General features: G+C 35.8%; 1 protein-coding gene across 6 annotated transcripts in view; it reads right to left on the bottom strand.

Moving 5' to 3' along the window:
• Positions 1-23,236, bottom strand: part of USH2A (usherin) — a 374,152-nt gene that overhangs the window by 188,474 nt on the left and 162,442 nt on the right. For all 6 annotated transcript variants that reach the window (XM_053974132.1, XM_053974137.1, XM_053974131.1 and 3 more), the window contains 3 exons: positions 21,303-21,464; positions 758-917; positions 100-271 (listed from right to left, as the gene is read on the bottom strand). In XM_053974132.1, coding sequence (XP_053830107.1) covers positions 100-271; positions 758-917; positions 21,303-21,464 — 494 coding nt within the window. The remainder of the gene's footprint in view (positions 1-99; positions 272-757; positions 918-21,302; positions 21,465-23,236) is intronic.

The following is a 23,236-nucleotide window of genomic DNA, read 5'->3' as shown; positions in this document are numbered from 1 at the left end:
AAATAAAGTGGACACAAGAACCATTAAATATTAAGATGCTAACAAAGTCTGGATCATTTTCACCATTTTACACCTCTACTACACATCTTTAAAACTTACAGCTAGTTTTATGAGGTATTCAGTACCCGGGAAAAGCTGCGGAATAGTAAAATCCAAAAAAAGTTCTGTGCTGTTATAGATTACATTCCACTTTGTAAAATTCTGCTCATTGGTGGCCATATAAATTATATAGCGATCTAGGATTCCATTTACTTCTACTGGCTCTTTCCATCTGCAAATAAAAGCAAAATATGATTAAGACCAGACCAAATAAAGATTCAGAACACGTTGAAAAATGTAAGGCTTTGTTTAGAGGACTTCATGGGGTTTATTTTGAGAATTTGAAAACCCAGTTGTGCAATCATAAAAATAAATCTAAGCCATACCTCTAATGCAGTATTTGTACTCAGTAGATAAATGATTACACACAAAGCAGGGGCTACAAAAGGGGCATATCACCAGAACATTTCCTGCACTGAAGTTTGCAGAGGCTATGCCCATATGTAGGTTATACTGATTGCGTAAAGACAAAATGGAAATTAAGTTGGCAAGTGATAATCAGAAGGTTCACAGAACCACTAAACTAATCACTTCTATGCATTTAATCATAATAAATTTAATTTTATGTCACAAACCCTTCCCCTGATTGAACTCACTGGAATTCTTGAATAAACTGATGCACTATTGTGTTGTCAGGAAAGAAGAAATCTTTACTTACTGTACATATATTGTTCTAGAATCCAAAACTGTCAGGACTGGGGCATCTACGTGAGATGGTGGCAGCTGTGCCGTAAACAAGGTGACCTGGGAACTGTTTGTACAGCCAGCAAGCGTGCATGCAGTGAGCAGGAAGTGGTGTGGTGTGAAAACTCCCAAATCTAGGGCAAAAAAAAGAATAAGAATTTACGTGGTGTATTCATTTTAACTTGTTTTTCTGTAGCTTTCAGAGATTAGTGAGTTTAGAAAATCAAGAGGAAATGGGACCTGTGTCTCTTAAATGTTTCAGATTTGCCCCAGAGGAATGAATAGGTACTGGTTCTTTAGTAGTAGACAACTGCAAATTTTGACTACCCATAGATCTGTGGGGTGTGCTTTGGCTGAGATAACCCCACTGTACTCCATTTACACCAGAATGTACACCAACCAACAAAAAAAAAATTAGATTTTCAGGTGCTACATACTACATCACTTTGCTACATTGGCAAATGAGCGCCTTTGAGACTATTGAATCAAATAAAATTAAATTAATGGAAACACAAGTACATGTTCATTAACACAACTGGATTATATATATTTTTAAATGTGCTGTATGAAATATGAATGTCAAGCATTGATATATACAACAATTCAATCCGTGCAGATTTCCCTACAAGCAACAACACAAAGGAAGCTCATTATTGCCACCACTCCTACTGATCCATTCTCTCTTTGCCTGTTTGTCTTCAGCTGCACGAACACCAAACACTCGTAAAATATGTTTCAGTAAAGACAACCCATCTAATGCTATAGCAAAACAACTTTTCAATGGTTATTAATTTTGAAGCTATCTTGAGTTTCAATTACCACAGAAAATGGTGAATAAAATGTATCATTTTTGCTGAATGAATATTCTAAAAGATCATATATTCTTCCCTATACTAACAAAGGATTTTTTGATAGAAAAATTGTAACATGAAAGTAATGCAGTCATAATTTTCTAGTATTTTCCTTTCTCTTTTTTCATTAAAGTACAAATCACAGACTTTAACAAGCAAATCTTTTAAGAAGCAATTTACAGTTGCGGTTTTGGCAACTGCATAAGGTATACAGGTAAAATGTTTGTTCAATAGACACACATTTTCAGTATGTCATAAAAGTTCTGTGTTTTTGTAAGACATAATAAATAGTAGTGTTTTCAGAGCCCAATAGTATCGAACTATATTTTTTACAAATTATTTTTGAGGACAAATTTAAAAATTCCTGTTGGATGACAAAGACATCACCCAAGCAAAAATGTTGTACATCCAACTTCTCTCTCATTGGTTTTCCCCTCATATAACACCTCCAGTCCCTGCAGGAGTGGAATTTCTTCTGATTTGCTCCACTCTGTGTAAGGAGAGAATGAACTTGTGCATTTTTATTGAAAATACTGTATCACTCAGTGTTATTGTTCTATGGAGCACATGGCAAAGTGCAAGTTAAAAAAAAAATGCTGCAGCTAAAAAAAAATCATCAAGTGAATGCCTCTAACAGTGACATGTTTAATCAACATAATGGGACTGATTCTACCAGGGTTAAGCAGTGCTTAAGTCAGTGAGAGGGGGAAAGCACACTCCAGAGCAGGTGCTCAAGCTGGCTCAGCATGCAGGGAAACTCCATGTACTGCACTGGCTGCATTGCCTTCATTATTGCACACCTTACTGGGTCCCTTATTCCCTGCAGCTGCCATAAGAGAAGCCACAAAAAATGCAGATGGAGCTGAAAGTCTGTGACACAAGTATTACATATTCCATATTGTGGGTGGGCAAACAAGTGACCAGAAGGATTTTACTTTCAGCAATCCTAAAATGAATAGATTAAAGCAATTCATGGAACCTGTATAATTCATAACCTCCTAGATTATGCATTCTTCTCTCAAAGTTGAAATTATATGGTAGGGCTTCACCAAGAAGAGTGAATATAACCCAAGGGAAGGGAAAGGAAAAAGTTGATTTCTTCTTTTCCATTTGTTTATGGTGGATCACTCTTTTCCTTGTCAGTGCGGGGTTTGATGCAGATTGTAGCTGATGAGACTACTGGCAGGCATACATTTGTGGAACTACCTTGTGTAATTTGAAGAGGGAAGAATTTTTTCAAGGATTAAGAGAATGGAAGATGAGAAAATGTTTTATTTCCCTCCCTGAAAAAAACAATTGCCTATAAGTTACCTTGTGTGTCTCAGTACCAAGAATGGAAAAAGCAAGAAGAAAAGACAGGGAAACATGTAAAGTTTGAAAAAAAAACAACAGCAAGGAATGGATAACACAGCACATATGAGCACAGAGACCATTTGAGATCAGATGATAAACACAGTGAAAGCGGAGGAAAGGATAGGAGAGTTTAAAAAATAGCTGAAATATAAAATATGTTTAAAAAGCAGCATGTCACCAGCATCTAAGAAAATCTTTATTCCTTATCTTGATTTATCAACACCAAAGTATTTTGACTACTAAATAGAAAGTTTCAATTGAATCTCAAAGATTTAGTTGGGATAAAGGCTAAAAAGAAAAATTTCATTTGTGTAAGCAGGAGAAGAAAACAAAGAAATTCAAGGCTTAGCAATGTCATTCAAGGTAGGAGCTTTGCCATCATTAAAATCTATCCATGGACTTCAAAGTTTGGATGAACCAGCAAATATAGGGTAGGCAGTATTTCTAAGAGGTTAGAAGCAGAAACTAACAAACTGAACAATAAAACATATTACATTTTATTACATCATAATCAATACAATTATTCATCAGAGCCTAATTTGGGAGATATTTTCCTATCTCACGTTCAAAGTGTTTCATAATGGATCACTGGTTTCAAACAGCTACAGATACAAACATGGGTTTGAAAGAGGGAGGAGGTTTTTAAAAGTACAAAGCCACTGTTTGTCAAGGTCCTCTAGCAACAATGCCTTGCTTTCCATTTGCTTGATTGCATGATTTGCATAAGATCAAATGTAGGCAATTGTGGACATGAAAAACAGATCACTCTCAAACACATTAGAGACAGATCCACAAGCATTATGTGGAAATGTGTTACAAGAAAATGCACCCCAGTGCATGGAAAACTCAGTGACTAATGTCAAACAAAGTATTATTTACAATATAGGGTAAGAATTATATGTTATTTTACAATTGATTTCATGTTGTTGCTGGACGAATTTCATTGATCTCAATTTACAAGACGATCCCAGTAAGGACACAAGTACTACTTTTAAACCTCCTGCAAAACCTGATTTTTTTTCCTTAAAAATTTGCTTGATGAGGTTATATTTCAATCTGTTCCACAATTCCAGTTCCCTGAGTTAATTTAAGGATCAAATATTTCTTATTTCAATATTCCAATAACTACTCACTGAAAACACTTCTTTTTTTACCAATATAAAGCTAAGCCTAGAAATTATAGAACTTCACTGATGAAAAAAACCCTATATTTAGGATTTGGTCTTATTCTCATTTCTAGACTTAGAAGAACAAAAAGCACAAAAAGAAAAAGATCCTTTTTTGAGGGTACAAGATCCCCTCAAGTCATCTTATTAAAGTAGAAGGTAGACAGAAAAATAATTTTGCATTTTTCATGCTAAAAGCAGAACAAAGGAAGAAAATGAAAATTAAAAAAAAAAAGGAAGAAAACTAAAATAAAATCCCACATATCTCTTTTAAATCCATTACCTAGTTTTCCCCAAAGAAAAAAGTGGAGCAGAGGGAGAGAAAAGATCAACCTGCCTTTTCATCTCTTTGACCTCAGAGGCAACACAAACAAACTAAATCATTTTCTAACTCACACATCAGCAAGAGAATAGTGAACTGTAGTGACTATCATTAAAATTGATATTTGCATACCACTATAATTATTAGATATGTGGGGTGGTTGGAATTTCCTACACTACCCAACTATAGTGGCTGGTATCCCTCCAATTTCTAATAACTACCTGCATAAGTCCTGAGAGCACAATCAATGCATGAGACAGAAAGAATAAAGAATGACCCCGTTTGCATGGTCAATAAGAACACTCACTTGCTTTGATCAAATTTAATGGGTAGTCATTGAAAGATAATATGCAACACTATAGTGCCACTTTAAGCATGGAATTTGAGAGATGTTACTAAAAAAAACTACAAAAACATAATTAGTACAGTCAAAAAAAAAAAAAAAAAACCCAACCAAAATTAAGGATTTAACAAAACATAAGCTTTCCCATTTATTTGTCAGAATACATCCCAGTTCAAAAATAACATAGTAGTAATAGCTGCAATATTTTATTTTTTCTGTAACTATCTTAACACTCTTATTATATTCAGATTTACTGCAAGAGAGCCACACACTCTTCTTGTTCCCCTCTTCCTCCCTATCTCCACTCTCCCTGGTTTCAGGCAGCTACTGTAAGGACCAGAAATGGCAATGTCCTGTCTTGGTGAGCACTCACATGACTTGGGCAAGGAACCTCACATGGTTTCTCAGGAAACTAATTGAGACAATAGTTATCCCATTGCTATATTCAAAGGAAAATGATCTAACAACATTGTAGCAAGGGATTGTTAGCAGCACAACAATAAAAACCTGCTGAGAGAGTTTGAAAATGAAAAACTTCCTAAGAATTCCAATCATCATGTAGTTTATGTAGGTACACTATATGAACATTTCAGCTCATTACTCACCTCCTTACTCTATTCTCTCATCTTCTTTCTCACGATCTGTTACATTAACTTATACATACATTAACATAGTAACTTAGTATTTAATTAGAAGATAAACTCCTTGGGACCATAGATCTTCACCACCAAATACAACCATGTCCCCTTCCGATTTCTGTACACCACCAAAAAATCCCAAACATCTAATGCAGATGCTAAGTGTCAAGGTCACATTATCAGGCTTGCTCCATCAGACATCACTAGCACTTTTCTGCCTTCCACCATTTTCTGAAAGCAAGCAACAACTCATATTCAACTTCTAGTACAGTATATTCTGCTCTCTTTATTTATAAAGCACCAATCACTTAATGATATTGACTCTCAAAGAGCCATCACTAATGTACAACTTTCTCTGGAAGGGTATTATACTAATGCTGCATAATTTCATAGATTTGCAAACCCCACACCACACTCATCACTTCCTTGAAAATATTTCAGAAAAAACAATGTGTCACAAATGACACCCCTTAGGTACTTCAGGCAACTCAATCAAGACAAAGAATATGTTCATGTACCTAATTGTGTAAATTAGCAATGGATGGCCTTCCACAAGTGCAACTGGCCCTTTAATTGAAGAAAACATCTATCTTCCAAGACAGCAGCAAATTCTATCATATTAATTAATAACTAAGAATGCTTATGTGATTCAGTAATGTTGCAGAGTGACAAAATTTAAATAATTTTGTGAAGCCGTTAAAAACAAGTGCAAGTAATAAAAAGCAACAAATAAACCCAGGATCACAAGTAACTCTTTTCAGGAAGCACCGTAAGCTGTTGTCCTGCTCTAAGAACAACAGCAAAGACTTTGACATAATGGCACATGGACAGAATAACTTGCCTTCCAGCTGGCCAACAAATGCTGATGTGTTTTAGAAACTATTTGTTTAGCGGTAAATATCTCTGGTTTTCCAAATTACTTATAAAGGAAAAAATTCTTTACTGGGGGGGTGGCAAGACACTGGAACTGCTTGCCCAGAGACGTTGTGGATACTCAAATCCTGAAGTGCTCAAAGGCCAGGCTGGACAGAGATGTTAGCAACTTGGTCTAGTGAAAGGTGACCCTGTCCACAGCAGGTCCCTTCCAATCCAGGATATTCTATGAAATCTTCATTCCTCTTGAGACTTATGCACTTCTGAAGGTTCCATCTTGGGAAATAAAGAGCATAGCACAAAACCATTTAACATATTCCCCATATGTTATGCATGAAAACATAACAGTTATGTATTGGACTGTGCAAAATAGTTATATTCAAGAAGAAAAGCCCTTTGGCACAAATGTGAAACAAAAGGATCTTTCATCACTTCAGTCTGCAATGATTTCAAGAAATTACTAACGATTTTACATGCCTGAAAATGGTTCTACTTTTGGAAAAGGGACAGATCCAAAGCACATTAAGGCATTTAAAGATAATTATGTTTTAACAGCAAATATTATCAAGTTTATTTGCCTTCACATTTAGTAACAGTGTCTCTTGGTTATGCTCTTACACCCTTAATTGTCGCACAATCAAACTTTCTGCCATTTATTGTCCCAAAGTCTTGTACTTCTTTGAGACAAAACTCATTCCTCAAAAGGTAGGTTTCATCCTGACCAATTCACAAGGCCACATAAACATCCATTCCTGATTAATGGCTTTCATTATCCCTTTTTATTTTAGTAAAACTATTTTAGTTTTAACCTTCCTTAGATAGGCATTTTTTATTTACACTTTATTCTTGTGCCTATTATTCATATCTCATTGTAAAAGCTGGAGAGCAAGGATTCCAGACTTTTATTTTAAAGCCACATGAACTTCCATGTTACTTCTTTGCTGACTAGAATTAAAAGCATTCACTGTCTCCCTGGTTTACATCAATTATAAAAGCTGGACAAATAAAGTGAGTTTGAAGGTCAGAGGGGGAGAAATCAGAAAGAAGATGAAGCACATTAATTTTTACCAGGCACATGAAGAGAAGTAATTGTGGTCAATAACACTATCTTAGTTTGATGTCCCTCTTCTTCATTTATTTACACATCATACGGATTTTAAGATTTAAATGAAAATTTCCATTCACAAATGCTTCCAATCCGTTCACTTATTTCTTATTCCAGCTTAAACAGAGATGAGTTGCTAGTATAAATCTTAAGAACCATAATGTCTCAGTCAATGTTTAGCCCAAAAAGTGAAAAAGGAAAAAAGCATGATTTGACCATTTTACCTCTGTATTACTTCAGCTTTATATTCACAGCTGGAAAATATATTTGCAGTAGGCAAATACATTGCAAATTTGAAACTCAGATACCTGCGTCTATAAAAATGGAACTACTCTGGATTCACATTAGTATGACCAAGAACCCTTTGGCTCACCAGCAGAAGTACATCCTGTCTTCCCAAGTAATTCCAATCTTGCTGCAGAGGGAGAAACAAAATTCAGACCTACCTAACTTTTGGTGCTGAGGTAATTGTATGAAGTGCCAGGCTGCCACTTTTACAACCCACAGAAGAGCACATGCGAATGTGCTGCTGTGGCAAGTAAGATGTGGTTATATATGAATATATCGTAAGCAAACAGCAACTATTACTATCCATTTTATATAAATCAATAGTGCAGCCTCATCTGGAGCAGCATATATTGCAGAGTGCAGAAATAAAGTCTGTCTGGAAAACAGCGGTGAGAGAGCAGAGACTTACAAACACTTTCTTAGGAAGAGAGGCTACAAAGAAACAACCTCAGAGAAGGAAACAAAGACACACCATAGAGGGATATAGGATAGTAAGTGCTACATAGAAAAGCTATTAGGATGCTCTGTTCCCTTGAATTCCCTTTCATTAATAGAAGGGGAGGGGGGGAGGGGGTGGAGGAAGGGAGGGAGGGAAAAAGGACTTGCAATAAATTCAGAAAGTGGAATTTTCAGAGACACTCACCCCACCTAAAATCGTGGCACATCTACTACTGCTGACAAGATGATTCAAGGTTATCTTTGTAAATCAAACTTGAGGAGAGAAACATTAAGTCTCAGTATAATATTCTTTAAATTACTTATGTAAGCATCACTATAATTTGTAAATCTGTACAACATTCCTGCAAGATTTCTGTACTTCACTTTTTGTATCTGAGACAACTTAGAACTCTTTAACACTGTATTTAATTTTATATAAGTTTTTTTCTGCCAAGCAAAGAAGAAGAGGGATGAGATCAAAGAAATAAATTTCCAAAATAATTATTTTGAAAAAAACTTAGACAATTTTATTTGTATATTTTTCTTACTACAATTTAATATGCATAGTAAATTACAAAATACCATTTTAATGAAAAAAAAAGTCTTAATCAACAAAAGCCAATTCATTAAAGAAGCAGAAGCTTGAGAAAGCACACTCAACACTAGAAATTGGAACCTAAACAATAAAACTGCAACAAGGGCTCTTTGAATGGCCATCAACTACAGGTTAAGTCAATGTTTTATAGGTTGCAAGTTTTATTTAGCAATATCTGCATTTTACACCCATGATGAGTAACTTTTTTCATCATTTTGTATAGACCCAGGCATGTGAGATGATTAGAGAACAATTCTCACCATCCAGGAAAGCCATCATGGGATTTAAGAGTTTCTGTAGAAGAGATAGTATCACCTTCCCAGGACCAGAACAGCTCTGTATTCTTGAATTATAGTCAGAGGGTAAAGGATTTTGCCAAAACATTACTGGAGTGCTGGAACAAGGATAGCAGGAGGATTCAGCTTCTGAGCACTGCTCCTAAACAAGACAATTTATAGCAAGTTAAATCTGTTGCAAGACTACAAAAGCTGAGCTAGTTTTTCCACTGACCACAAAATAAGCAGCACCATAAAATACACTATATTTCTATCTGCTCTTCTCTCTCCTTAGTAAAACAAGCAGCCCAAGCTGCAGAGTCATTAATATGGTCAACATGTGGTTGGGCAAAATTATTTGTATTCCTTTTTTTTTGGTTTTGTTTTGGTTTTGAGTTTTATTTTGTTTCATTTATTTTCATATTAACTTTCAAAACACACACAAAAACAAAGGGAAGAAAAAGAAAAGCCTAAAGTTTTTTTCAACTTGACATGTTGTACTACCCAGTTATGGCATGTAGTGTCAGTAATGCCATCAGATAACATAACTGCCACAATCTGATGTGATGCATTAAACTGGGATTACCAGAATAAATCATGTTTGTGGGTGCACAGATCACAGGTGGTGCAGTCAGCTGCTCTGTATTATGGCATATCTGTGGGATGTGCAGATTAGGATATAATGTCCAGAAGCTTGTTCTCATTTGTGAAGTGCTTTACAACCATAAGTCAATAGTAAGGAGCCACAAAACAGTTATAATGGCATAAACCATCATCAGGGAAAAATACAAATCGATCAGTGCCAGCAATATAAAAGGAAGAGCTTGCATCTGTCCCTAGTCTCATAAATTCAGTGGTTGTTGCAGGCTTTTCCTCTGTCCCACATGTACTTTATTAACAACAGTAACTATCATAAATAATAATAATGCAGAGTAGTTTATTTCAAGATGAATGCTCTTCTTATTATCTGTTGATCCTATACCTTATTTCTTACATCGTGTTTGTGTTCCTCCTGTAAATGGGAGGGGAGAGCTACCTAAATTTATTGCTTGAAGTTTACGCCTTTTAATTGGCAACAGGGTGTTATGTCCAGAAAGTTGTCTATGTAGGTTCCTTGAAATATCTGCATACCTTAACCAGCATGTTAAGCCTCCAGAAAGGAGGCATAGAATTTACATTCTACTGTGTGCTATAAATAAGTAATAAGAACAGATTAGAATCATGCATTTACGCCTACTAGTGAGAGTGAGATGCATAATTCACAAGTGGCAAACCTTTAAGAGGTTTTCGTATTTCACGCCACCCCTCTCCCTGCTCCAGTCTTGCCTGTGTAGTACATTGTTTAGTCCTGTTGTTTCACAATTTTAATTTTTCATTTTCAGGATAGTTGTTTAGGTTTTATAATTACTATTTCTTTCTTGCAGGAGAGCAACTGACACTATGTCAGTAGTCATTGCTGGATATATGCCTGCATTATGTTACATTATTGGTATCATCTTTATGAGTTTTCTTGTGAAACTCAGGGACACAACTAAGATAACAAATGACTTGCAACTGAAACTTCCCTGTGCTTCCCTAGCACTGTCTGTTGGAGCAGGTCCAAAGCAGTGCCACCAAATTGATCAGTGGGATGGAGCACCTCATTTCCACCTATGAGCAAAGGCTAAGAGAATTGAGATTGTTCCACCTGAAAAGAGAAAGATTTGGGGTGATCGCCTTCAGACCTTCCGGTACCTGAAGGGAGCCCGCAAGAAAGACAGAGAGCATATAGTGACAAAGGGGAATGGATTCAAACTAGAGGAGAGTCAGTTTAGATTCGATTTTTGGGAGGAAGTTCTTTACTCTGAAGGTGTTTGAGGCACTGGGAACAGGTTGCCCAGAGAAACTGTGGCTGCTCCCTGCCTGGCAGTGTTCAAGGCCAGGTTGGATGGGCCACTCAGCATCCTGGTCTAGTGGAAGGTGTCCCTGTCCATGGCAGAGGGCTGGAACAAGATGATCTTAAAGGTCCCTTCCCACTGAGGCCATTCTATGATTCACAGTTAAGATGATATACTGCTCTTCTAGTTGGACCTCCTGGAGGCCAACTAATCTCTATGTCAATTCACATCCTCAGCTTCTCTGCTGAAGCCTGAAAGTACCTGTTGTGACCACATTTTTTATGATAGCACATGAAGGCCACAGATTTTGCCAAAACTGTGGTTTTCCCCACAGCAGTTCTACCTTAAAAAACTCTGTTAGCTGGTGATAAGGTGTAGAAACAAGGATCTAGTTCAGTCTAGCTGCTTTACTGTTTTTTGGTTCTCTGGCTGTGGCACTACAATTTTGATTAATGTAACTCCCAAAGAAGTATCACTAAGGATGGCTCTTTGATGAAGAAGTTTCCTTGTACTTTCTCTCAGCTGTTTTGAACTTAGATTATTTATCTACCTGGATTTTTCCTTTTATCTGCATACAAATATTTTAAATTATTTTCTAGCTCTGTTTACCATTTGTTTATTTTGCCTTGATCTCTGCCACACAACTTCTTTTCATATTTAAGCCAAGACTTGTACCTCTTTATTATGCTAACATTTCTAATTTATTAATCTTTTTATCTATTCAGTGTATCTCACTTTGTTTTTAGTTTTACTTGACGAAATTTCTCTGCAATTTTCTCTGCCTGTAAACATAGGAGAAAGACTTAAATAGCAGATGTATTTTAATTCCCAGTACAACTTAACAACTTAAAAATTGTTATGTCACATTGCAACAATGATATTAAATCCCAAGAGTCATACCTCAAAACATTCAAAACACATTAGTTGAAATGTTTAATCTAACACCCTTGAGCTGATGAAAAGGCTAGCATGCCAACTCATGATATTTAAAAATTCTTGTCAATTGGATTCAATTTTTGTTCCTTGATCAGAACAAAAATTACTAGCACTATTAAAATTAAGTGATCATAAATAGCTCCAAAGTTGAAGTTAATATGAAATTCAGTTTTCAAAAAGAAGCTATTGACACTGCATCAACATGGGCAACTTTCCATTATTGATAATTTCCTTGATTTTCAGCAATTCTCCTAGAAGAGATTGAAAATGTCACTTATGCATCCTTTGTGTGAACTCCCCCTGTCTAGCCAACGATCCTGACATGAGGATCCAGAATGTCCTAATAAAACAGATTCTCTGGTCACCTCTGAACAACCTTACGCAGCCATAAACGTACCCAGACTTGCAAAAAAAAATATGCAGACTGTACCTCTGTAATCATGGTAATCATGGAATCTGGCATGTCCAAAGCAGCCAACACAATGCTTATCAGCCACCTTTCTATCCTTCTTAAGACCACAAGTCTAAACCTTACTTAAAGCAGACTAATCTGATGTTCTTCTTACATGTTTACATGTTTAGCTTCATGTTCACTTGAATATTTTTTTTCCCACTAGTTAATTTCCTGATAACCCATCACTTTAATGTGTCACTCTATTCATACAATAAAAACCATGCAAATGAAAGAAAGAGGAAAATCCCCAGAAGTTTTCAGAGTCCAACTACAATCTATGTAAAATGCTTCAATCAGAAATAAATCATCATAAAAAGACATATTGAATGGAAGACTAGTGAAAATCATGATGGAGTTCAGTTCTGACTAAAAAAGGCTATTAAGCTTTATGTAAACAATTTAAGCAATCAGTGTAGAAGCCTAAGTTAAGAATGCTGGCAGTGATAACAGGAAAGGAAGTATCCTAGAATGCCTCCCATACTTTTTGGGGCAAGATCCTTTCCTTTCATATGTTTCCACATAACATAAGAGGATAGAGAAACAGATTTTGGAAAGTACGCCAATCATACAAACCACCAAATATTTTTGAAATCAAACTTACATCTAACTATTTTATGGTCTAATAACACACAGTCTTGTATTGTTCACACACAAGACAAGACTTGTGCAAGATGGAAAATACTCAGAAAAGTCTGGACTTACATTAATTGGTGAAGTATTTCAGAAATTGAAGTTCTAAGGAAGTTTCTCAGACTTACTGAAATTATAAGTCCAAAACACATGCAAACATCAAGGATTTCCCTTTCTATTCATTTGTGTCCATACAGCTTTCTGGTTTTTTTTCAATAAATAATTTGCTGAGAATATTTCAGTAATGGTAAATGACTCAACACCCTCATGGTAATGGATTTAGTAAAAGCAAGGGAAAAGGGAAACCCAGTCGGGAATCACCTAGAAGTTCTGCTGTGGTGTTACCTGCCTGTACATTGTCATAATTTATCAGTATTCCAACGTTAAAGGAATGTTGGGATATACCAGGTATAGAGAGAAGTGTCTATGCCTAGCACTAGCCAAAGAAGAATACATGTACTGCTCTGTTAAATTATCACAGCTGATAAACCAACACACTTTGTAATGCAGAAGCATGGAATAAAATATCTATTTCAAATTAAATATTCATCAACTGTTTAGCAGTTCAGGAGACCAAATGTTCCTAAATTAATAAGGAGAACTAAGAGTATCTTTTCCAGGGCATAAGGGAAAGCTTGGAGAGAAGTTTCATTATGCAGCTGGAAATACCAAGAAGGTTGCCCCACTCTATCCAAGCCTATTAAGTTATGGCTAAGTGAGATGTGTCCTTAGAAATGGGTATCTAGAGATTCAAGTAGAAGCAGCAAGTTTGGGCTTAGTCCATCTCTGCAAGAGGTGTCATATCTTTATTTACCTGAATCCAGCATTACCTGAAACTAAGCATAAATCATTTGCCAAGTATCTCAGAATGATCCTGGCAAAACAAACAAACAAAAAAATCTTTTAGAAAAGGGGAAATGTTTTTCTTGATCAATATATTATTTATAATTTCAACACAACACCTTGCACAGTTTCTGATGTTTTCTAAAGCACTTAATGAAATTGTGACTGGATGAAAACTTGTTTTAAACAATAAGCTTATGTGTCCATTTTATCAGAAAAATTAAAACCTGAACAGAAGCCACCATTTTGTTTTACCAGCTTCAGGCAAACCATAATTACCAGGCATACTTTTAAAAATAAGATCCCACAAGAAATACTTCAGGCTATGAGCACAACATGGCCAAGAAACCATATCCTAGCTCTTGCAAATCTTAAAAGAGTTCTCATTATATTTTGTAACAAAAAGCGGTCACCATGAGACAACAGCTCACAAAGAGAAACTACGACACTTAATGTGAAGCTCTCACTGACTAAAGACAAAATGCAGAGAAATAGATTAGCCCTTCAGAAAAATCCAAGAGCAAAGCAGACAAGATTTGGCCAGTTTACCCAAGAGAGGTTCACACACACAACATTACAACTTGATCTCAGAAAGTAGCAAAATAAGAATTTGCTATCTAACTGCAAAGAGGGTATCTTGGAGAAAACCTACAAATCCACATGCCAGTGCAGAACACCTACAAGGCAATTATATTAAGAAGTATGCTCTGCTGATGGATCAAAAAAAAAAAAAAAAAAAAAAAAAAAAAAAAAAAAAAAAAGAAAAAAGGCTGTAAGGCTGTAAATTCACATTTTACAAATTGAACTCAATGAACTCTTCATTTAAATGTGTCCTTCTCAGTAGACACTGTCTTCTGAAGATATTTCAGCATCTTTAAATCTACTTACCAACCTAGATATTGAAGGAGAAAATACAGAACAAAAAGCTTACAGATGCCTAATTCTGACAAATATTTTGAAGTAATATCACAGAAAAAAATAATCTGGGAGTTTTACATTTTTAGGGGCTTAATTTCTTATCATAGAATTTAGACAAGCCAGGAAATCAATGTTTTTCTTCTCTTTGTTTAGAAAACAGAGCCCATAGCCAAAATAATTCTTATGCGCCAGAAGGGAAAGGATAGAATAAACACTCTCCCTGTTCTACAGCTATTAGCTCTGGAGAAGCTATTTTGCTCCAGTTCACTGTGGTACATACAGAAGATTGGAAGGTCCCAATCAGTCTCATTTTATAATTTGTGTTGCATTTTAATTTTTAGAAAGTGGTACTCAAGTAACCTGAGAGCTCAGCAATTCCAGCAGGGTTAGCGTGAGTTCTCTCCTGGCTTGCTGTGTTACCCAAATCTGATCAAAGGACAAGGACTCCAGAAGCTTGTCCAGCTGTGGTTTTATAATGACACCATTAGGTTTTACTCCATAATCAAGGTCCCTAAAAGTCTATGTAGCTTCAGGCTTAATATCTGCGACAAGGTTAACTGAAATCTGCAGCAAGGATAACTACTTTAGCAGATTGTATCAGCAGGAAATATTTAAACACTATTTAAAAGGATTTTAAATAAGCAGATTTTATTTAACACTGCACTAATGCATTGCAATAGAAAATGATACAACAGAGCTGCTACAAATAAACATAATGCTTTTACCCTTCCCCTGCCCCCCTCCCCTCTAAATTCCCCAGATGTGTATTATTAAGTCCAATGAGTGCACCAGATCTCTCTGTCTGAGTTGAAATACTGGAACGCCAGGCTCAGACAGCCCATTTGCCCTTTGGTTTTGCGCCTGCTGAATCTGCATTCTGGGTCTGTGGAATTAATTACAATAGCACCGGTCACCGGCAATGTCAGTGTTGCCACTTCAGGTGTATCAAATGTGCCTTCTTACAGGCCTAGAACTTTCAGAGGAAGGTACTCCTGTAAGGCTGGCGTGCCCTGCCCTCTAGTGCCAGGTGCACCTCTAGATGTTCACTTAAATGCATGGGCCAGAATAAAGCCTGGAGCAGCAGGCATTCTTCATAAGCCATCCTGTATGACTTACTAGCTGCATGTGTTGCTAAAGCAAATGTAAGGTGTCCATCTGGCACTGTGGCACAGTAGTACAAGACCCAAAAATATGGGTGAGACACTGGGCCATGTCTCATTGGGTCACGTACAAGATGTTTCAGATAACCAATTCTAACTTCAAAGTAGTGACGACTGACTTTTATTGCTCACCATGGTGCTAAAGAAGTCTCTGTTTCACAAAAAAAAATGAGGAATTGTGACATTCATGGTTATAATAGCTATAAATCGAGCACTAATATTGCATTTGATAGCAAACAACTCTTTCAAAAACCTGTAGTGAAAAAACAGACTGATTACATTTGGTAGTTATTTCAAGTATTTCACCACCACCTGGAAGATGGGAAATAAAATCATACCAGAGGACTACAGAATCTCTCTATTGTTTGTCCTTTAAGGCAAAAGCTGCCTGTCATCCTTGAGTAGGACCTAAAACAAAGGAAGGCAAATCCTTAGGGTTAGGAACTGTTGTTCTTAAACATGGCTATAGTTGAAAACTGTGAAAAGTAACCAAAACAACCCCTTAAAAATAAGATAAGGATTTTCTTCTGAGTGGTTCAGCCTCTTGCAGTGATACATCTTAATGCAATTATCTTCTACATACAAATCTTGCTCAAATTGTTTCACTTGGCAATCAGTGCAATACTGATATTATGATGGATTCTGCTTTTATTATCATGAGCTCTCATTTAAAACAAACAGTAGTATTCATGGGGTATAAATGACCAAAAACTTTGCCAATTTTTCTGTAAAATGTAATCATTGCACATGGCTGTGCATGATGTTCACTGTAATCGCCGTGGTTTAGAGCAACATAAAAAATACAGGTACTAATTTTGGATTCTCCCATTTTTAAAGTTCAGATATGTAAAGCCCTGACTGAACAGATGTCAAACATCTGTCTCTTCCTCGCAATAAAACAAGGCTGCCATTCTAACCTGGTTTTGTGGGATCATCCTTTCCATACTGAGGTCAAAGAACAATTTGAATAAGCTAAAGCTTAGTTCATGCTCTTAGAAAAAAAATTGTGAAGACAGCTCTTTCTCACCTTTTCCAAGGCTCTCCTTAATATTTTGCCCACAAACCTGGTACAAAGTACTCTGTCACATTTTTTTATAAACTCTTGGACATGCAATTTAGGATAACTCTCTACTTGTTTAACTCAGTTGAGGGTCTGCCCTTGTAACATAGGTGACATGATTTCTTTCCTGAAAAACTGGAAGCACTTCTTTCAGGTTGGCAGAGAAAAATAAGTTTCATACAGCTGAGTCTTAATAAGAATATCTTCCTTTTAAAAATTCATTATGAGAACCATTAGATTCTGCTAGGAAAATTATATCAACGTTATTTGTTAACATTGTCAAGTACCTAGTGCTGCAGAAAATGCAGACATACATCCTCAATGCCAAGCTTAGAGCAAAAATAGATTCACACTTTTTTGTGTTGTTCTGTTTTCTAATGTATCCACAAAGTATTTTCCCTTTGTAAACATGTTAGACAATGAACACCATTTCTCAGTCCATCAAATGCTCAGCTTTTAAGATCACACAAATATTTTGCTCTAACCTTTTTTCTAGTTTCTTCACATCAATAAGGTTCCCTACCTACAAAGAAAAGAAAAAAAAAAAGCCTGGGCACTTGGGCCACATGTGATCACCTCTGCTTATGCTATAACATTCTGCATTTATTAGATCACCCTCCTGCTGGTGGTACTGGCATCACCAGCTCAGGCCACTGCAGTCTAGTACTTTTCAGGATAAAACTAACCCTGTTGCCCCTTTCATCTAAGGCAGGTAGAAAAATTTTGAGACTAATTTAAACAAAAGAGAAGACAAGAAGAGATAGCTTGCATAAATTTAAAAATATCTTTAGAATAATTACATTAAGAATTTTCCATGTTTCAAAGTAGAAACTTCGGGTTTGTCTGTGAGTATTTGAATGAGAAGAATATTTTCCTGTTGCCAGGGAAAATCAGCTCAACTTCTACTAAAATCAAAAGCCTTTTTAAGATCAATATGTTAAGAGCTCTGAAGATAACTGTACAAGCTTCTCCAGCTCCTCACAGCTGCTAGTCATCTACAGAACAGTAAGGTCTGAAAGTCTGGGGAACAGAACCCTATTGCAACTACTCTCCTGAGCTGCAGATGATGGTCTTGGTTACAGGAGCTTCTGCACTCACACACAGAGCAACTGAAAGCAAAAATACAGGGGCATGGATTCACACAGCTGAAGTTCAACCTGGGCTCTGGGGCTATTTCCTCTGGGCTCATCCCTTGGAGAGATTAGGCTTTCACTGGAATATAGGATATGAAATACAAACCAGATTGCATGAGCAAGTAGAACATACGCCACATAAAGCAAATGCATAAAGGTAGGAGGCAGAAAAATCACAAGCAGACAATTAATACAGGTGTTGCGGTAGAGGGGCTGGCTCATTTCAGTGTTTTATTACTCACAACACAGAAACCAAATTTGTCAATATGGGGGAAATATTTAAAGGCACTAATGGATGATGGATGCCTAATGGGTGTCCTTTTTCAATGTGGTAAAGTGTACATTTGCCATATGTGCTTTTAAAGGGTTTCCTTTTTAATTACAGCTCAACCCCTAGAGGAAACAAACACTTGAATTTCCATGAAAATCAATGAGTATTTCAAGCCCTCAACAACTGTCAAGATCAGAAATTAATCTAACAATATATTTGCCATTATGGTGTTGAGAAAACACATCCCTCCTCAAGTTATGGATTGACTAGCCTAAACTGATTGCAATTTCCATGGTCTGAAATGTAAGTCAGTAAAGTACTAATTTTTAAACAGAATTTATGTCATCTAAAAAAGAAAGGTTTAGAAAGCCATCACATTTCAATAGACACAGCACTTCAAAAACACAGAAAGAATCTACGACTTTCTGGTATAGACTACTGGCCAGGAACTAAGTCATATAGTTCCTAAATGAGGAAAATAATTTTGGTGAGTAAATAGGAAGCAGATGTCAGAGACAATGAACTTTGCCTCTCTGTTTAGTGTCAATAGTATATTATGTTGTGGCAATCAGTCACCAACAGGGCTAGCATAAATGCTGGAAACAAAAGGATAATTATATGGAAAAAGCCAAGATGTGTAAAACACACTACTGTAAAACCAAAAGCTCCAACTACCAAAACTGTAGCCCATGGGGAAATAAAAAAGAAATCATGTTATACCTCTTTTAAATCTAGCCTACAAAGTGGAAAATCTTGGCCTATGAAAGGAAGCAAATTAAGGTCAAATTAAAAATATATGCAAATCTAAGCAAGATCTTGAATAAACTCGATTCCCAAGGACTGGGATTTCTAGTGACCCAAATCCCAACCTGCTGGATCACATTGCCACTTCTCCCTCAGGCAGAGGGAAGTACTGGCAGCTGCAAAAAAATGGGTCCAAAGTAAGCAGACTGATCTCCACACCACCTAGAGAAGAGTGGGTCTTGTCGTGTACAGCTTATGGTAACACGGTCTGATCCAGCCTTCTCTTTTGAATAAGTTAGGACTTTCTGCTTTCTTTAGATTCATGTCTTAGGTTAATTGAAATCAAAGTCATGACATTCTCAATAGGATCAATAATATAAAAATTTCTAGTAAAATATAAATAAATAATTTCTACATAAAAGCAACAAGAGCTTCTCTAGGAAACTTATGAATCAGATGAGATTTCTGACTACTTCAGCTGAATCTATTCTGACATATCACTCAAGATTTAAGGGTAGAAGCCTTATGCTTTTCTATATTTTCAAAGAAGAATTGCAAAACTTACTTGACTATAATTTTTATCAATAAGCATTTGTTTTGGCTATAATTCAGACTGCAAGCAGACATGAATCTACACCAACCAACCAACATTATGATGAACACTTTCTCAAATGTTTTACATCATTTGCCCATTTATAACCAGGTTGCAGATGAACATTTTGGTTAAATGATGGGCCTATCATGAAATTTCAGTAATGATTTTAGTAAGATTGGAAACACAACTATTTGCACTTCAAAAATTTTAAGAACAGTGCTACGATATGGCAATGAGAGATTAATGGAAATCTTGCAAAAAAAGATAAATGGCACTGCAAGAATAGCAGAAAACTGGGGAGATGAGGGAGAAATTAATTGAATCTACACTTTTGATAAATATTTATTTTTTGCAAAAGAAAAATGCACACTAGTTTGAACTGTCATTATGCTAACCTATATCCTATTTTTCATATTATTAGTAATACATAATGTGGTAGTTTATATTCAAAAATAAAACCAGAATGTATATACCTCATGTATTTATCCAGAAATACACTAAGGTTACTATGGTTACGAAAAATCCATTACCTTTGAATACAGAATGAAAAAGTTTGACTTAAAGTGTGCACTATTTATTATAGTGATCATCAACAGCCTTCAGGAGGTTCTCTAACTGGATTCATTTTTCAGTGTCAAAACTGACCCACCACACCAGTACCTTATGGCCTGTGCAAGGCAAAGAAATTTGAACTATATGAATTTTTAAATATGTTTTATACTGACTCAAGATGCAGAACTGGCTTTGAATTTTAAGGCTTTACATTAAAAAGAAAGTAGGGCCTTGGTACCCTTTTCCCCCCAAGTTGTCCAATAAGAAATGCTTTATTTTCTCTTGTACCTACCAAGATATACAAATTCTGATGGGTCCACAATAGTGCTTATGCTGTGGCATGGCACTTCTAGCTCCATATTTTCTTTTTGGTTTTTTTGGTTGTTAGATTTTTGCCTGTTTGCTTTGTTGTTGTTGTTGTGGTTTTAGTTATTTTGTTTTGTTTTTTTTAATTATTTTTTTGTTGTTGTTTGCATAATGTCTGAACAAATAATTTGGATAATTCATTAAATTACACCAATTACATTAAAATAGAGAGCCAGATTACCATGCTTCACTGTATTGCCAAGTAATGGGCACTTAACTTCAGTATAACAGTTTAAGAGTATTGATATAATTTGGCTATTGGCACATGACACAACTATTATAGTAAGAAATGAGATTATTTGTTTATATTTTTAATAAATGAATTAGAGGCTATTCAGGTAAGCAATGTGTTATCTCTCTAATTAAGAATATTTAAGGAAGGCAGTAAAAAAAACTATTAAACCTGCATATAATTTCTTCAACAGTTGGCAGTTTATTTGCTTTGAGAGCTGGATGGTATGAGATCAAAATGTTATAAAACCATTAAAAAGATGAGTCAGATCCTGTGAAAGAGGTACAAAATTTAGCTACACCATCCATGGTGATGTTAATTTCTATGACTCCCAACAAAGAGTAAGATGCTTTAAAAAATTAAACCCATCAGGGTTTAAAGTGCATCCAGCCAATTTTAGAATTAGTTTTCTTTCCTCTGAAATAAGAAGGGGTCAATCATACAATTGTTCATTGCAACCATGAGATACCCATCTGACATGCTACCTAGCAGAGAACTCACCTTTTACAATATACTTAGTTCCATTTCCAGAGTAAATTGGTATCCCATTCATATATAAAGTATATTGTGTAATAATACCATTTGGTGTTTTGGGTGGACTCCAACTCATCAGCAGGAATGTGGGAAAGGATATTGCTGTGGGTGACTGCACATCTTCAGGGGCTGGTGAAAAAATGCATAAAGTTATACTATATTGTCTTTCCACAAATAATAAAGATTTCAATGAGAAGTTACTACCAGAAGTTACTACCAGTTGAAATTTCAGAAAAGATTTTATATCTGCAACATACCATAATTTTGAGAAGTCTCCTATATTATGTGATTTCTACCCAAACAGAAAGTTCTGTGAAAGACAGAAATATAGTCTTCGTTTTTAGGAGAATAATTATGCTTCTATAATTTTGTCTTTCCAGCTTGGTAACACAGATCAAGGTGAGAGGTACAGGATTTTAGTTCAGTCCTTTTTTTAATACAGATTTTTTTTTCTTCTTTCATGGTTTTTATTCCTAACTATAAAGTGATGTGTTCTTAGGCACTACCCCTGTTTAAATTTTTTCATAATTCAATACACTTAGTGATGTTTGTTTAATGTAGATTTTATGTATATAGTATACTGGAAGTTGGCAATGGATAATAATTTAAGAGTCGAGTTCTTTCACTGTTCCAGTGAGTTATACATTAGAAGCACAAGGAATCCCACTGAATATCACAAGGGGAGCAGAACTGAGGCCTTGGTCTGGGAGAAATATCTTGTAATTTACAAGCTCTGTGCTAGCAATTTAAAACAATAACTAGCAGTGCCTGGCAATGTGAAAACAATATAAAGTAATGAATGTTTCAATAGGGAAACAGGGATAGCTGGAGGGTGTGATATGGTGTCTGTCTTCTCTATCACCAATTTATTGTTACTAAGAGCATGCAACAAGAGCATCCAAAAATAGAAATTCCACACATTGACTTTTTGTTCAATTCTTCTGAGGGATAAAACACACCTTCCCCATGGCTTTATTCAATCTCTGAGAAAAAAAAAAAAATCTACTTCTGCCTAAACCATTCCGTTATGATAGGTAAGGATTTCTGCTTTATTTACTAAGCTGAGAAAATAGGCCATAAACAATTTATTTTTAATTGCTATGTCACAGCAGAAAGAAATGCACAAATATTGAAATAATGTGTTTCATGTTTATATCATAGGGTCCATTAAGTATTTGGCTTTCAGAGGCTGTAGCCTTTCATGGACAATGCCACCAGACAATCTCAGTTTATCTTGAACATCCAAGAGGCAATAACTGGATTTTGGTTTGACTGGTGCTGCTGGCAGTTACTAACATGGTCATGCCAAAACTCTGTTCTAGCAATGTTAGTCTGCAATTTTCAGCACTGTCCTCATCAAGACAATACCTTGCACAACAACTTGCTTTGGCAGCAGTTAAATACTTCAGCATCCTTTTAATTATTATGACTATAATTCACATGACTTCATGCCAAAATTTTATTTTCTTTATTGGTACTGTATTACAACCTAGTTTACATGAGAAGATAAAACAAAGAACTGTGGGAGGGAGGGAATTTTGAAAACTACTTTGCATCATGGAAGATTAACTACTGTCCAATAAATACATGTCAAAGTCTTCATTATTCTACTGGTGTAGATTTGGAGTAACTGATTATTTTAACTGGATTAATATGGCTTTAAGATGACAGAACTGGGAGATGTGAACTTTATGTTTAATTGAGACTGAAGTTAGATATGTCACTGATATTTTTAGGGCATTTGTTCGAGTAACTGATGTGCAATACACATCAGTCTAGACTCTAAGGCTGAACTGAATGCATTTTTAGTTTCTTTGTACCCTAGATCTTCATGTAAGCATAGGAAGCATTAATTTGCACTCACAACCTTTAAGTTTCAGCACATGTAAAAGCGCTTAGGA

This window comes from Vidua macroura, chromosome 3, assembly GCF_024509145.1.
Source record: "Vidua macroura isolate BioBank_ID:100142 chromosome 3, ASM2450914v1, whole genome shotgun sequence".
Lineage (NCBI taxonomy): Eukaryota > Metazoa > Chordata > Aves > Passeriformes > Viduidae > Vidua > Vidua macroura.
The sequence above is the reverse complement of the archived record's forward strand: the minus strand, read 5'-3'. Positions and strand labels throughout refer to the sequence as shown.